This window comes from Mytilus edulis, chromosome 7 (genome assembly GCF_963676685.1).
Source record: "Mytilus edulis chromosome 7, xbMytEdul2.2, whole genome shotgun sequence".
Lineage (NCBI taxonomy): Eukaryota > Metazoa > Mollusca > Bivalvia > Mytilida > Mytilidae > Mytilus > Mytilus edulis.
The window spans coordinates 84,354,620-84,371,982 of record NC_092350.1 but is presented as its reverse complement, the minus strand read 5'-3'; the positions used below and the strand labels follow the sequence as shown (position 1 = coordinate 84,371,982).

The 17,363-nt window shown below is 32.5% G+C and overlaps 2 protein-coding genes across 4 annotated transcripts in view; both read left to right on the top strand.

Moving 5' to 3' along the window:
• LOC139482692 (RUN domain-containing protein 1-like) overlaps nt 1-17,363 on the top strand; it is a 726,769-nt gene that overhangs the window by 440,784 nt on the left and 268,622 nt on the right. The gene's annotated exons all lie outside the window — the stretch shown is intronic.
• Nucleotides 1,155-16,021, top strand: LOC139482535 (RUN domain-containing protein 1-like). The gene is made up of 7 exons (XM_071266448.1): nt 1,155-1,270; nt 10,132-10,278; nt 10,731-10,875; nt 12,528-12,623; nt 12,996-13,103; nt 13,473-13,585; nt 15,916-16,021. Exons 1-7 carry the CDS (start codon nt 1,230-1,232, stop codon nt 16,019-16,021), a joined length of 756 nt encoding a protein of 251 aa, XP_071122549.1. The 5' UTR covers nt 1,155-1,229.

The window sequence follows — 17,363 nt, the reverse complement described above, 5'->3', positions numbered from 1 at the left end:
CTGTTTCATTTATATTCTATCTACATCAACATCCAATGCTATTCCAATACTACCTTATTGCGATTCCCGGCTAACCTGAGAATCTGTCCCGCTTGAACTATTGACGTCTATACAACAACCACTTTTCCATCATTCCATTGTGGCATCAGATATATTGTATTATGACGTCAAAATTTTACAGAAACCTGTGTGATGTCCAGTAATTGGGGACAAATAGCGATATTAAAGGTGTATTGTCCGGCACCAGACTAGCTCAAATAATTATGATGTCTTGCAAGGCTTTTTTTCTGTGATGCCTTCCTAGGGTACATGTACGTCAAACATCCAAATAATCATGATAATTATGACGTCTTGCAAGGCTATTTTAAAAAATTTTGTGGCGCCTTCCTAGGCTACAATGTACGTCAGCAAATGGTGAAACGTCCAATTATAATTACAAAGAAAAAAGATAAAACTTGTCTGTACATAAAATGTGCTCTCCTCGTTAGTCTATTGGGATCATCAATTTCCATATACACAGTATCTGTGACTTGCTAGCCTACTCAGTACTGCATTGTACTGCCTGTGCCATTCTAAATAAAATTAGTTCTCGGTAACTGCTTCTTATTGTTTATATGTCGCACGTGGGACATATAAACAACGAGGAGCAAGTGTGGAGAACTAATTTTAAATAGATTGTGCCTGTGGAGGCTGTACTGACTTTGTTCAGAAATATTTTATGAAAATCAAACATAGCGTTTTTGTTGATTATTTATTTGATAAAAGAATACACATGATACAAACAGAGTAACTTTTTTTTGAATGATATATATTTAACTTTGAATTATAAACATTGTAAAGCTGAAAGCTCTTCTTGATCAGTAAATGTACATTGTATTATATAACATATATGTAAATTACAAATGTATTAAAAAAAAATCATGGAAAGGGGCAAAATTAAAAGAAAACATCAATTGTCAAAGTACATGAAACTTATCACTATTAAAACCCATTCATGCATTTAATATCTTAGACATGAAATTTATTTATAGTCCCATTTAAGTTTTAAATGTCCAATACAGGTAGGCTTGTTTTCTGACATTAAACGTGTTGTCGTTTATTGAATTTTTTGTCAATAAAAGGGACGATAGTATCTTTCACATAACATGCATAACATGTATGACGTTGACAAGGTAAATTTGTAAAAAGCTGGTAAATATTGAATAGTTCGAGTAAATTGACTTTTTTTCATGACTGCGGCATTGGGAGGGATTAGTAATGTGCTTTTCAGGTAAATTTTTATCTGCTATACATAGTTTTCAAATTAAATTTTGTGAAATATGAACATTGATGAAAGAAAGAATGTTGAACAGAAAAATTTTGGACAGTAAATTAGTATTTTATCATTTTAAGGAGTCAGTTGACAATTTTGGTCATTTGACATGCATACATTTACATGACATGTACAATGATACTTGTACACAAATGTATACCTCATAATATGTAGCAATGATACATGTACACCAATGTATACCTTATAACATGTACAGTGATACATGTACACAAATGTATACCTCATGACATATACATTTGTACAATGATACATTGTGTACATGTACACTAATGTATACCTCATAATATGTACAATGATACATGTACATCAATGTATATCTTATAACATGTACAATGATACATGTACACCAATGTATACATCATACATTGTCATAACATGTACAATGCTGAACTGACTTCAAATGAAGCTAATACTAACATGTCTAACAATGAACAGTGCCCTTTCCTAGACTCCTGAATCTTAATACATGTAATACTTATAATTATATCTTAAACCGGAAGCTTAATACCAAAGTTTATGATAAAAAAGATACTTTTAATTTCGTATTGTTAATTATCCATTTTTAGATTGTGACATTCCCTTGTCACCATCTTATGGTGTTTATATAAATATCCCTACTTGTTAGAATTGCTTGTGTATGCATATGTAACAATGAATTTGATTTTAACGAAAGACATCTTTTTATTACTGAAAATTGTTACACGAGGGTTTACAATATCACAAATTAGTAAAAACATTTACTAAGTTTTATCATAGCTACAAGACATCATTCGTAAATATAAATCAACATGCATACATCTTATACATGTTATACTTTCAGGTATTTCACATCCACTCTTTTATGGTAATTTTCTATACAAAGCACAAAAATGTTGTCATTCACCTCAAAAGCTAACAAAACCATTAAACAGGCTTATTCAGAAGGGATATAGTTACAATACTGTTGTCATGTCAGTAAAGATGGCATATTTTGGAATTAATATTGATTCACCCATAGCCTCATAGGGTCTGCATCAGAACATGCAGAAATAAACAAATCAGTTGTTGGCATGATACAGGTTATGTTCTTATAAATATTTTATGATGGTATGATACTACATGTAAATCCCTAACAGGAGGAATTGCGCTTTCATATGAAGAAGACATACTCTTTCAATTAGTTTAATTGAGGTCTGGAGCTGGCATGTCACTTTGTCAGTAACTGCTAGTACATGTAGCTAGTCCTTTGTTAATTGATGTATCATTTTCAATGTAATTTTGCTTAGTATATTTTGCTACCTATTTTGACACTGGTCTCTGACTTCTTTTTAACTGAGTTTTACTGTGGGTATTGCTGTGTGTTTGTTTATTCTTTATTGGCTAGAGGTAGAGAAGGGGGGGGGGGCCGGGGGGGAGGGGGGGGGTAACATTGCCACATTAATTGTTGCACCTGTCAGTGATATTGTTGGCTTTTTTCAAAACTACCTCTACCCTTTTTTTTTTGGGAAAATATGCATCATTTTTATCAAATTGGGAAATTTATAATAAACCATGAATTTGACTGGAACTTCAATTTGCAGACACCCTTTCAAGAGGTAAACCCTCATTTGAAATGAGACCTTTTATTGTCAGTGATGATACATAAATAGACCCTCAAATCTGCACATATAGTCATTTTAGGTATGAAAAATGTTTAAATCAGTGTTTATCAGTTTGTATTCATGCACAAGTACTACTGAACCCGCACTGTTTGGAAAAAAAGTTTCCTTTTTGGGAATAATTTTAAGCCATTTTTTTTCTAATTGGGATTCTTCTCCAGGGGAAAAAACCTTTATTCTCCGGTAATTTAAGGCGAACAATATCACTGCCTGTCTGTATGTTTTTTAATTTTAGTTCAGTTATATGTTTTGGAGTTTAGTGTGACGTCCATTTTCACTGAACTAGTACATATTTTTGTCTAGGACCAGCTAAGGCCCCCTCAGGTCGATGGATTTTCTCGGTGTGTTGAAGACCCATTGGTGGCATTGGGCTGTGTTCTGTTCTTGGTAGAGGTTGTTGTCTCTTTGACACATGAATTCTTTATTTCTAATCTCAATTTTATTTTATCATGTTTATACTTTTCTAAGAACATCTGTTATTAACATGATTAAAAAAAGTTATTAGAATTGAGAATCATGAAAATGGGGAATATATCAAAGAGACAACATTGAACAACCCGACCAAACAGCAGAAAACAGCCCATGGCCACCAATGGGTCTTCAATGCAGCAAGAAAATGCTGCACCCATGCAGAGGTGGGTTTCAGCTAGCCCCTAAACAATAAAGTATGTATATTTATGGTTTTACACTAGTAATTTTTTGGGACCTTTATACATTGTAGCTTGCTGTTCGGTGTGAGCAAGGTTCGATGTCGAAGACCATACTTTGATCTATAAATGTTTACTTTTAAAAAATTGTGACTTGGATGGAGAGTTGACTCATTGGCACTTAAACCACATCTTCTTTCATCTAGTGCAGGAAAATGGACGCCACACTAAACTCTTAAACATATAAGTGAACCAAAATTAAAAAACACGACCCAAGATTAACAAAGTCTAGAGGTTTCTAATATACCTTAATTATAGAAAGCAAATTTACAGATCTAACATTGTTGGGTTGATGTGTATGTCATGTACATGTATATATATTGTAATTTGGTTTAGTAAATTAATTTTTTTATTCAATAATTTCATTGAATTTGGAAAGTGATTTTAAACTTATAATATTCATGTGTTATTGAACTTTTCAGTGTCTCTTAATCATGGTAATATATAACATTGTATAACTGACACAGATTTTGCTTCTAAAAAGATTTTCTTTATTCTTCATAGTCTTGTTACTTTCGTTATAACTTATTTATGGATAAAAGAACTTGAAGAAAAATCAATGTTCATTTCTTTTTACATTCAAATAAAGATAATTTAGCATTTTAAAACATGCATAAAAGCTATTTAAAAACATATATATTTCTTATGTGATGTATATATACAATGATATATGTAAATAGTAGTTTACAGTTCATTGAAGTTTATTGATGCTAATATGATAATTTTAATAGAAAGAAGTTTATCCAGGATAAGCCATCAGTTCAAAAGAAAATACATTAATATTACCGTGAGAATTTTGTTTTGTTTTTTTAGAGTTAAGTCATTGCCATAGCCTATTTAATTTATATTTATTTATCTTTTGTTGAATATGGAAATTTCAATAAATCGGAATAAATTACCCATGTTACCATAGCATTTTTATAATGTGGATATTAAGCTAACTGCATCCAATAACTAAATAAAATTGAGAAAGGAAATGGGAAATGTGTCAAAGCCACAACAACCCGACCATAGAACAGACAACAGCCGAAGGCCACCAATGGGTCTTCAATGTAGCGATAATTCGCGCACCCGTAGGTGTCCTTCAGCTGGTCCCTTAAAAATATGTATACTAGTACAGTGATGATGGACGTCATACTAAACTCCGAATTATACACCAGAAACTAAAATTAAAAATCATACAAGACTAACAAAGGCCAGAGGCTCCTGACTTGGGACAGGTGCAAAATTGCGGCGGGGTTAAACATGTTTATTAGATTCAACCCTCCCCCTATACCTCTAGTCAATGTAAAAAAGTAAACACATAAAAATACACACATTAAAATTCAGTTCAAGAGAAGTCTGAGTCTGATGTCAGAAGATGTAACAAAAGAAAATAATGTGTATATATATATACATATATATATATGTCAATGGGCAATTTTTGTTAAGGCATTTAAATGGTTAAAACCAGAGGATTCTGAAAATCTGACAAAAGTTCCAAAACATGACAAGCAAACTTCCTTAACTTCCATTGACTTTTATGTTTAATGTCTATTATATTCACGCTGAAGTTATAGTCTTCCCCCTTTTGGTATTTTTATAAAAGGAAGTACGTGGCATAATTTTACCTTTTCGATTCAAGTTTTTACTTCATACCCAACTAATCTGAAGAATCAGATTAAATTTCAATACATATATATATATGTATATACATCATGTACAATTTAATTCCTTTGCATTTTTTGATCATTTGATATTTGTGGTTGTTTATCATGTTTCAACCAAACTTTGACAAACTTGAAAAACTTGGATTATTTTGTTGGAACAAAACACCTACAACATTGTACAAGGCTATGACATTTGATAGACGTCACTTACTTTATATCTAGAAGTGCACCTGTTTTAAAAGTGTATGTATTGAGATTGACAATTTGACAATTTAAAACTTCATGAAATAGATAAACAGCTTCATTGAAATTAATTTAAAAGTAAATTGACAAACGTGCTTTGAAATGCATTTTGTTGGACTAATACTTGGATTAATGCTAACATATATTTGATTATAACCATTTATCATGCATGTCATGTTTATACTTTAAAAAAAAATGAAATTGAAAAAAAAAATGATTTTAATTTGTAAGTGGTGAACTAGTACATGTACTATAGTACTTTCTGTTTTTAAGACCTTTCGGGATCCTCTGGGTTTGTCATCTTAAAAAATTTGGAGGCCCAAATTAATGTGTAATAATTCATTTATAAACAGAAGTAGAATAGAATGTTGTCTGATCCTTGTCAGAAAAATGTGGATGCAGGATCTTTATTTTTAATTGAATTGTGTATCTTCATATACCATGTATACCCATAAAACAGTCAGAGCTCAGACATAAACAAGTCTATTTCTGTTTTTGACTTAAAGAAGTCAAAACATGTATTCTTTATAAAAATGTGTTTTCAATTTTAGACTTATCTAAGTCACAAAATGACAGACTTGTTTAGGTCTATTTATGTTGATGAAAAAACTTAACTTGACTTGGTGGCCAAACTACACCACCTTTGACAGTAAAAACCTGTCTGAGAGTTCACAAGGACTTGATCTATCTATATTTAATTATCTAATTGAACATCCTTACTAAACACAGATGTTTTACCTCATTAAGTGTGGATCCAGGTGGTTGCATTGTAAGGTTAATTAACATGATCCCCGATTTTTCAGACTCTCATTCATATTTTTTCTTTAGAAGACAAGGCATTGGCTTTCAATGTTGTCATTATTTGATTTAGATGCATGACCTTTTTATAAGTATGCGTGGGTCTTGAAGTTGACCAATTTTGGTAACTTATCGACTTGTAGGAGTTGATATTTGCAACTTTTTGATTCTGGTCAATCATTTCTTGCTTAACAATATTTGACTTATTTAAGTCGTATTTTGTCTTGCATTAAAGGGAGACAAATCCTAAAACTTACAAATTTAGACATCTATAAGTCAAAAGCAGATTCAGACTTATTTATGTCTGAGCTCTGACTGTAAAAGTCTGCCCCACACATTGAAGTTTGATTATTGAATTGTGTATCTTCATATACCATGTATACCCATAACAGTCTGCCCCACACATTGAAGTTTGATTATTGAATTGTGTATCTTCATATACCATGTATACCCATAACAGTCTGCCCTACACATTGAAGTTTGATTATTGAATTGTGTATCTTCATATACCATGTATACCCATAACAGTCTGCCCCACACATTGAAGTTTGATTATTGAATTGTGTATCTTCATATACCATGTATACCCATAACAGTCTGCCCCACACATTGAAGTTTGATTATTGAATTGTGTATCTTCATATACCATGTATACCCATAACAGTCTGCCCTACACATTGAAGTTTGATTATTGAATTGTGTATCTTCATATACCATGTATACCCATAACAGTCTGCCCCACACATTGAAGTTTGATTATTGAATTGTGTATCTTCATATACCATGTATACCCATAACAGTCTGCCCCACACATTGAAGTTTGATTATTGAATTGTGTATCTTCATATACCATGTATACCCATACCAGTCTGCCCCACACATTGAAGTTTGATTATTGAATTGTGTATCTTCATATACCATGTATACCCATAACAGTCTGCCCCACACATTGAAGTTTGATTATTGAATTGTGTATCTTCATATACCATGTATACCCATAACAGTCTGCCCCACACATTGAAGTTTGATTATTGAATTGTGTATCTTCATATACCATGTATACCCATAACAGTCTGCCCCACACATTGAAGTTTGATTATTGAATTGTGTATCTTCATATACCATGTATACCCATAACAGTCTGCCCCACACATTGAAGTTTGATTATTGAATTGTGTATCTTCATATACCATGTATACCCATAACAGTCTGCCCCACACATTGAAGTTTGATTATTGAATTGTGTATCTTCATATACCATGTATACCCATAAAAGTCTGCCCCACACATTGAAGTTTGATTATTGAATTTGATGAATGTTTTAAAGAAAGAGTGATAACTGTGGTATAAAATAAAGGATTTGGATCAATAATGTCCGTGTGGGTGGAATAGTTTTGAAAAGACAGATCTTTGACATTTCTATTGATCTAATTATTAATAGATTGATGTTACCACTTGCTAGTAAGGTGGGTGGAAAAATACTTCAAATTTTCTTGCTGACATTCGGTTCACCAGTATAAATGAATTTTTGGAGTCTATTTCTGGTTTCAAGTATACATAAGGCCAAAAATAAATAAATGTGTGGTTCCAGTAACCCGACCAACCCTAGTTAAAACCCCCGACCCTAGAACTTTTTTTTCATTTCTGAAAAATAAATTTTCAAACGAAATTTTGAGGATTGTGAATTAGAATAATTAAATTCATAGATTTCTGTCATCTGAATTTCCATCACAAGTATCTGTTATGGCTAAAATGCAACAATTCATAACAGAATGCAACAAAATTAACTAAAAACATATCATGACTGTTTATTTTACAACCAAACACATGTAAAAATGGGGGACTTCTGGTTGGGGCGTGTATAATACCGGAAACAATTTTGGTAAACACATGATTTTTTACAGGATTTTGACATTCAAAAAAAAAAGCAATTGTCAACCTACCGACCCTATTTTTTAAAAGTATGTAACTGGAACCACACATATATTTTTATTTGGCCTAATACTTATATGCATGAAAAATACCTTAAGGGGTGTTAAACACTGATAATCAGACATACCAATGGTAACAAATTGTGGGTTGCCATTTTGGTAATGATTTTTATTCTTCACGCAAATTATACTAAGGCTGATGATAAACATGATAAAGTGTATTAAAATTAGAAAAAAATGTAACTTAGCTAGATAAAAAAAAAAAGAAGGGGGAGGGGAGCACTATTTAATTTTGAATGATTGTGAATAATGGATTTAAACTTTGGTAAAGGGGAGCCATTGTCAGAGTCAACCATGAGAAATGTTTTAGAATATTGAAGTTGGAACATAAGGAAAAACATGAAAAAATAAAAGATTTTAACTAAGGATTAAAGGGAGGTTAGAATTATTAATTTTGAAATATTGGAAAAGTAAGAACTTGTTAAAAATGTATTAAACCTATATCAGGAGAGTAACAAAAGGGAAGATAAAAGAGGGAAATTAGAAAATGTTATAGATTATTACAATTGTTTGCTATGACATGGAATGGCATAAATTTGTTATAAATTATTACAATTGTTTGCTATGACATGAAATGGCATAAGTTTGTTATAGATTATTACAATTGTTTGCTATGACATGGAATGGCATAAGTTTGTTATAGATTATTACAATTGTTTGCTATGACATGGAATGGCATAAGTTTGTTATAGATTATTACAATTGTTGGCTATGACATGGAATGGCATAAGTTTGTTATAGATTATTACAATTGTTTGCTATGACATGGAATGGCATAAGTTTGTTATAGATTATTACAATTTTTTGCTATGACATGGAATGGCATAAGTTTGTTATAGATTATTACAATTGTTTGCTATGACATGGAATGGCATAAGTTTGTTATAGATTATTACAATTGTTTGCTATGACATGGAATGGCATAAGTTTGTTAAAGATTATTACAATTGTTGGCTATTACATGGAATGGCATAAGTTTGTTATAGATTATTACAATTGTTGGCTATTATATGGAATGGCATAAGTTTGTTATAGATTATTATAATTGTTGGCTATTACATGGAATGGCATAAGTTTGTTATAGATTATTACAATTGTTGGCTATGACATGGAATGGCATAAGTTTGTTATAGATTATTACAATTGTTGGTTATGACATGGAATGGCATAAGTTTGTTATAGATTATTACAATTGTTTGCTATGACATGGAATGGCATAAGTTTGTTATAGATTATTACAATTGTTTGCTATGACATGGAATGGCATAAGTTTGTTATAGATTATTACAATTGTTGGCTATTACATGGAATGGCATAAGTTTGTTATAGATTATTACAATTGTTGGCTATTATATGGAATGGCATAAGTTTGTTATAGATTATTACAATTGTTGGCTATTACATGGAATGGCATAAGTTTGTTATAGATTATTACAATTGTTTGCTATGACATGGAATGGCATAAGTTTGTTATAGATTATTACAATTGTTTGCTATGACATGAAATGGCATAAGTTTGTTATAGATTATTACAATTGTTTGCTATGACATGGAATGGCATGAGTTTAAAAAGCTAGCATTTCTGATGTAGGGATGTATATATAAACAATACAACTCGTTTAAACATCAACCCAACAATGTTAGATCTGTAAATTTGCGAAACAAATTTTTTGTTCTTCCCTTGCCGGGATTCAAACCCATGCTACTGCAGAAATCTTGTTAAAAATGTTGATTAAAACAATTCATGTTACGGTTACCATGGTTACATTTCAGGATGATGGAAGAAACACAAGTCAGTGTTAACGATGAAAGTTATGACTACGACAGCTTTGATGAAAACAGTGACGAAAGACCTACAGAACGTTGGGCTCCCTTAGGTGCTGCTGCCGTCAGTCCCGCTCCATCTCAGACAGAAACTAGGTATGTATTGTAAGAGTTATTACCCCTTCAGAATTTCATTTATTTGAAGAGTAATGTCCCTTATTTTTTTGAAAAATTGTAAATCCAATGTAAATATACTGCCAACATGAAATTACTTAGGCAGCAACCATTTGATTTTCTGTGGGGGGGGGCTATGGTTTTTTTTGGAAAAAAAAGTTTGTTTCCAGTTTTTGGAGAAAAAAATAATTTGTTTTTGATTCTGAGAAAAAAAAATTGTTTGTTTCACATTCAGCTGCCACTATATGTAATGCTGAATTGAGAGAAAAAAATTGTTTTCAACTTGTCGCGAAAAAAAATGGATAGCCATAGCCCCCCCCCCCCCCCAGAAAATCAAATGGTTGCTGCCTTAATTCAAAAACAAATTATTGTTAAGATGATTGCAATTATCTCAATAAAAAAATACTAGAAATATATATTTATAAATTTTTCAGCCATCATGCACAGAACGATCAGTTACGACAGTTAGAAGAAGAGCAAGAACAGCTAAATTCATCACTACTAGCCCTGACCACACATTTTGCCCATGTTCAATTTAGATTAAAACAGATTGTTAGTGCACCTCCTGATGATAAAGAGGTAAAAACAGAACAATTAATTAATGAAGATAGATGGCTGCTTAATGTCCAGGAGCAAATTAATATTTCTAATGCAATTATTTTGTATCAATGGTTCTGATTGGATGACAGTAAGCGTCTCTATCTCCTTGTCTGTAACTAAGGTAGCCGACATTTTGAATTGCTTAATCTATTGACATGTAATTTCTACATAAATAAGCCAAAAACTCACATGTTGCACCTAAAAATCTTCTTTTTATAAAATTTAATTACATTCTGAAGCAACACAGAAGCCAGAAAACGGCCGGTGTTTATGTTTGATGCCGGAAGCATACCTATGACATCACCTAGTGTAGGGACCAAAGAAGATAACATCTTTTCGTGGAAATTTTCTATAATGAAGATTTTACACTGAAATAATGATTGAAATTTAATTATGAACTTGTTTTGAATTAGAATAGAGAAAACTGTATTGTATATGAAGCTTTGCGGACGTCATTCGGTAGATTTACTGTCGCAAATACCCGTTTACCTGTCTCATCTACGCGTCGCCAGGTAAACTAAATTTGCGACAGTAAAACTACCGATGGACGTCCTTAAAGCTTCAAATACAATACAGTTATCTTTTAAGCATACTGTAAACTAACCAATTTTGGAGAGCAATTTATGTTTGTGAACGATTTATTCTCACAACTTTCACAAGAATAAAAAAAAACACGAACATAAATTGTTGTGAAATTTTAAAACCTGTGTCTTTCCTTGTCTAACTAGATCAAGTAAATTTAAAAATAGTGAAAATAAAGCGCTGCAATTTGGGATAGAAAAGGCTAAAATGAAATAAAGTATCCACAAAAAAAAGTTTGTTAACAGTACTAGTTATCAGGACATGAACATCTTCACTTTAATTTGAATAATAACCCTGCATTTTACAGGGGGTCTCATTGGGGGGTTCCGATCCTGGATCCCGCCTTCTGTTTTGTCAGATTCCCGTATCCCGCTTACACTATGTACGTAAGCATTTCTCGTTTTTTTTTTGTCATTTCTTGGCTCCCACAAGACCTCATTTCTCGTTTTTACAACATAATAATTTAACTTTCACGTTTCCTGCTTATAAAAAAATCGTCAATCCCGCGTCACGCTTAGATCCCAATGAAACCCACTTTACAAGACTGATACCCTGAGCCAGACATGTCACATTATTCTGACTCCAAGGCACCAGTCTTTGCTAAGCACAGCAGAAAAGCAGCAAATTCCAATTGTAAAGTCTTTGGTTTGAACAGGCTGTGGTGTTTGACGATAAAATGTACACTTTCTTTTAAACCATAACAACATATCACCTTAATGTTTTTTTCCAAAAATGATGATAACGATAATTATTTGAGACCTCTGACGAATCACGATAAGAATATTTTGACTATCACAGTAAAATTTTAACCAATTTAACGCTAACAGTAGCCGAAAAATGACTGTTTGTTGCCTGAGGGTAAAAGACATTACTACCCTCTTTAGGCTGACCGGCCATTGCTTCCCAGGAGAAAATGATGAAATGCACATGAGCTATCTTGTAACTTATAGGCAATACTGTGTAATAATAATAGAACATAAATTTACAAGCTATAAAAAGTCTCCTTAACAATTATTGACCATTTATTGAATGTTATATTTCTCCTGCAGACATTATTACAAGAATTAGAAGAGTTTGCCTTTAGAGGTATTCCTGCTGCCAGATTATGTTTAGACAAAAAGTTAGAAGAGGTTCAAGAGGAAATGGTAAGTCCACATTAAAAATAATTTAATTTTGGATGTAACACATCTTCTGATTGGCTGACGTCGTTTTGTTTATCATGTTTATCAGCTCATACTGGGTATAGGAGAACTTATTTTAGACACCAACCACTCATTATATGAAATAGAATTGAGAAATGAAATTGGGAATGTGTCAAAGAGGCAACAACCAAACCAAGCCCAAGGCCACCAATGGGTCTACAAGACAATTAGAAAATACAGCATGTTTGTCCTGTATCCTGAAATTATATATAAGAAGCATCCACCAGCAATTTATTTATTTGAGTGTCTCCTATCCTACACTCCCAAACATTATATTGTGAACAGCCTTTAACCCTTTTCTACCTTTTATTACAGAGTGATCAGGAACATGAACAGAAACTAATAGAGCAGAGAGAGAAACAGAGGGAGTTAATAGAACAGCTTAAGAAACAACTGGAAGAATTAGAAACTTATGCTTACGAGGTTTGTACAACTTTTTACCCCCCCCCAACCCCTCCCCAAAAAAGTAGGTAACACAGTGTTCAAGCTTAACACAAGTCCTACAGCAAAATAAACTACCAAAATACCGGTCAACAGTTAACAAAACATGATATAAAAAAGATAAAAGAGTGAGAAACAAGAACTGCACCAAAAACCAGGGGTGAATTCTGATGTAAAGATCCTGCTCCACCATGTCCACATGTGGCATCCATCAATCTGACAAATGATGCTGTTAAATATCTGGATGTTTTCTGCTTATGATAATGTTTTATAAAATTATTTTCATGTTAATATTTATATATTTGTACATATAATGGTCTACAGTAAATTTCTTATACATGTTTTCTATAGACTGGCGATGCTGATGTGGTACCTACATCAAAAGTGATGGAGAAACAAAAAGTTGTCATCGATGAACTGAAACATAAACTGGATCTTAATCTGGAGGGATTTGACAGTCTCAGGTAAATAGGGGGTGTTATAAACTGGATCTTAATCTGGAGGGATTTGACAGTCTCAGGTAAATAGGGGGTGTTATAAACTGGATCTTAATCTGGAGGGATTTGACAGTCTCAGGTAAATAGGGGGGTGTTATAAACTGGATCTTAATCTGGAGGGCTTTGACAGTCTCAGGTAAATAGGGGGTGTTATAAACTGGATCTTAATCTGGAGGGATTTGACAGTCTCAGGTAAATAGGGGGGTGTTATAAACTGGATCTTAATCTGGAGGGATTTGACAGTCTCAGGTAAATAGGGGGGTGTTATAAACTGATGTAGAATGTAAATCAGTATCGCCTGCCTTGGGTCTGTGTGTTCAAAGTGACTGTTATCAATCTACATCAATCACTACATGCACTTGCTTGAACTTGATCATCCTGTGTTTAACCAGTTTGTTTAGCTTGTGCTTGACTATCCTTTGTTTGACTAGCCTGTGGTTGACTAGCTTGTGCTTGACTAACCTGTGCTTGACCATCTTATAGTTGAATATCATTTGCTTGACCAATCTGTAGTTGAATATCATGTGCTAGCTAGTCTAGCTTGTCTAGCTTGTGCTTGACTATTCTGTGCTTAACTAGATTGTGTTTGATTAGCCTTTACTTGACTAGCTTGTGCTTGTCTAGCTTGTGCTTGTCTAGCTTGTGCCTGACTAGCTTGTGCTTGACTATTCTGTGCTCAATCAGATTGTGTTTGATTAGCTAGTGCTTGATTATTCTGTGCTCAATCAGATTGTGTTTGATTAGCTTGTGCTTGTCTAGCTTGTGCTTGACTATTCTGTGCTCAATCAGATTGTGTTTGATTAGCTAGTGCTTGATTATTCTGTGCTCAATCAGATTGTGTTTGATTAGCTTGTGCTTGTCTAGCTTGTGCTTGACTATTCTGTGCTCAATCAGATTGTGTTTGATTAGCTAGTGCTTGACTATTCTGTGCTCAATCAGATTGTGTTTGATTAGCCTGTGCTTGTCTAGCTTGTGATTGACTATTCTGTGCTCAATCAGATTGTGTTTGATTAGCCTGTGCTTGTCTAGCTTGTGCTTGACTATTCTGTGCTCAATCAGATTGTGTTTGATTAGCTTGTGCTTGTCTAGCTTGTGCTTGACTATTCTGTGCTCAATCAGATTGTGTTTGATTAGCTAGTGCTTGATTATTCTGTGCCCAATCAGATTGTGTTTAATTAGACTGTGCTTGTCTAGCTAGTGCTTGACTATTCTGTGCTCAATCAGATTGTGTTTGATTAGCCTGTGCTTGTCTAACTTGTGCTTGTCTAGCCTGTGCTTGACTAGCTTGTGTTTCACAAGTTTTTGTATGACTCTAATCCTATTTGACCAGGTTGGTGATTCTATCAGTATCACGGTTCTCCACCTTCCTCAACAAATTAAAAAAGTTGTATTGCCAAGTCTTATGAAAGAGGTGTTTAATACCTACAGAAAACCATGTATCATTTTGACAAGAGCTTGTAAAGGTTTTTTATTATTTTTTAAATTTCATCATCTAAAACTTTTGTAATCTTGGTCATGTGTATAAATCAACTTTTGGGATCAGTAAAAGAATGACTAAAACAGACAACATATCCACACCACAACTAACCTGCATATGTAGACTTCCACACAAAACAAACTTAAAAATTCCAAACAACAACACATCACAACAAGTAAAAATGAAATTAAATAAAATAAATCACAAACTAAAAAAAAGTCCATTACAAATTGAATAAAATTATTGACCTTCAATACTATTTAATACTTCTAAAAATTCTTTGTCAGTTGAAAACTCAAAAAAAAAATGCAATAACTTTATTCTTTGGCGTTTTCTAGAAAAGTTTAAAAAATGAAATTATAATGAGGAAAAATATAATATTCAGAAATTATCAGAAAGTTTTATTTATGTAAATTATACAAACTGAGTACTGTACACCAACTTATTTTCGTGGATACTTTATTTCGCGTTTATCCCTTTCCAGTCTTCTTCGCGGCGATTTAATTTCGCGTTTTCTTATTTACTTGATAAAGTTAGATAAGGAACGATCCAAGTTTTACATATTCGCAACAATTTAATTTCCTGTTATTTTCCTACTCGCGAAAATAAGTCGCTCGCGAAATTAAGTTGGTTTACAGTATTGCAATAATAAGAATTTGTATTCCTATTCAAATAAATATTCATGAAGAAAACTCAATAATTAGTTAGTCATGTCAAAATTCGAAAATAAATTATGTCAATGATGTCTGAATTTACAGTAATAATTATCAACAATTTATTAGTTATGATTTTTAATGTTATCAATGTCTGTATTTTTCAGCACGGATCAGTTAAAACAGATTGTTGATCATGCTGTTGGAGAGGTAATTATCTTGTGCCTTCATTTTTTATATGCCCTACTAAATGGCCCCGGGCATATATTGTGACTTATATATGTGTATCATTCTTTTGTTCAGATATTCTGATAAGAAACATTTGTCCTGACATATTTTCATTATTTTGTTTTTTTGGGTTATATTTAAAAACAGGGATTTGAAGCAACCATTAATTTTGAAGGAAAAAAAACCTGATTCAACGGACTCTTATTGACAATTTGGAAAACATTTTAACTCGGGGCGAACTTTGTAATCAAATATATATTTTATCATGATTATTATAAATTTCTTGAGAGAAAGAAAAAAGTTCTTCTATTCAAATTAAGAAGGCAAACACATCAATCTTTTAGTTTCAGAAGAATTCTAAATCATTATAAATGTATGTCAATGAAAATTAAATCAGTGTTTGCTTCATGAAAATACCCCCCCCCCCCTTTTTTCTCCCAAAGACAAATGGTCAATGCTCTTCTTCCTATGTTTATGAGATGATGTGATGTTTCTACAGTAGGTCTTTTTATGGTGTCAAATTGCTTTTTCTAACCAAAAGAAATAAATAACAAACTTACCAGAACCAAATGAAACTGAAAGTTTTGCCTTCGAATTTTCGTTGCTAGATTTGCACGGGTCGCGATCATGAAAGGATGACAGCAACTCATTTGTTCTTCTTGTCCACTGCAATCCAACTCCTGTCCATGTTTGCAGCATATGAATTTAAAATTATGTTATGCGAGTCTGAAACCTAGACATGATATCGATAGTCTAGCCTCATGAGTCATGTCTAGACTATTTGTTCAGGATCAGACTTATCCCAATGGCAGTGGGAATGTCTTGGCCACATGGTTTACACTCTTTCAATGAAAATAAGTTTTTTGCTACACCATATTCATCAAAAATACCATGATTTTCTATCCTTCTGCACATTTGTTGATTTCCCTCCTTTTGTTATTAAAATTAAATCTACCTTTTATTGTGAAGAGTTTTACAAAGGGAGATAATTTTAGGTATATTTTTCAGTTTTTCATCTTTTATTCAAATAAGCTTATATCAATTTGCAACGAAAATCCGGTTAAGGAATAGTAGTTTGTAGTAAACCATAACGTTTAACAAAATTTGGTTTCAATTTGAGTGACTATTGAGGTTTAATGGACATTTTCTGTACAGGCAACATTCAAATTTTAGAAAAAACACATTTCTGTCAATAAAAATAAAAACAAAAATAAAGGTTGAAATAAGATCAAAATTACAGTTTATTTTAGTAGAAAGTCTGAATTTTAAGGTAAAACTGTTTTTTTTTGTCATATAATACTTTGAACTGTTCAATAAAATTTTTTTAAAAATGTCCATTTTCAACAACATTTTTCACCAAATTTGGTACTTTGATAGAATTGCCCTG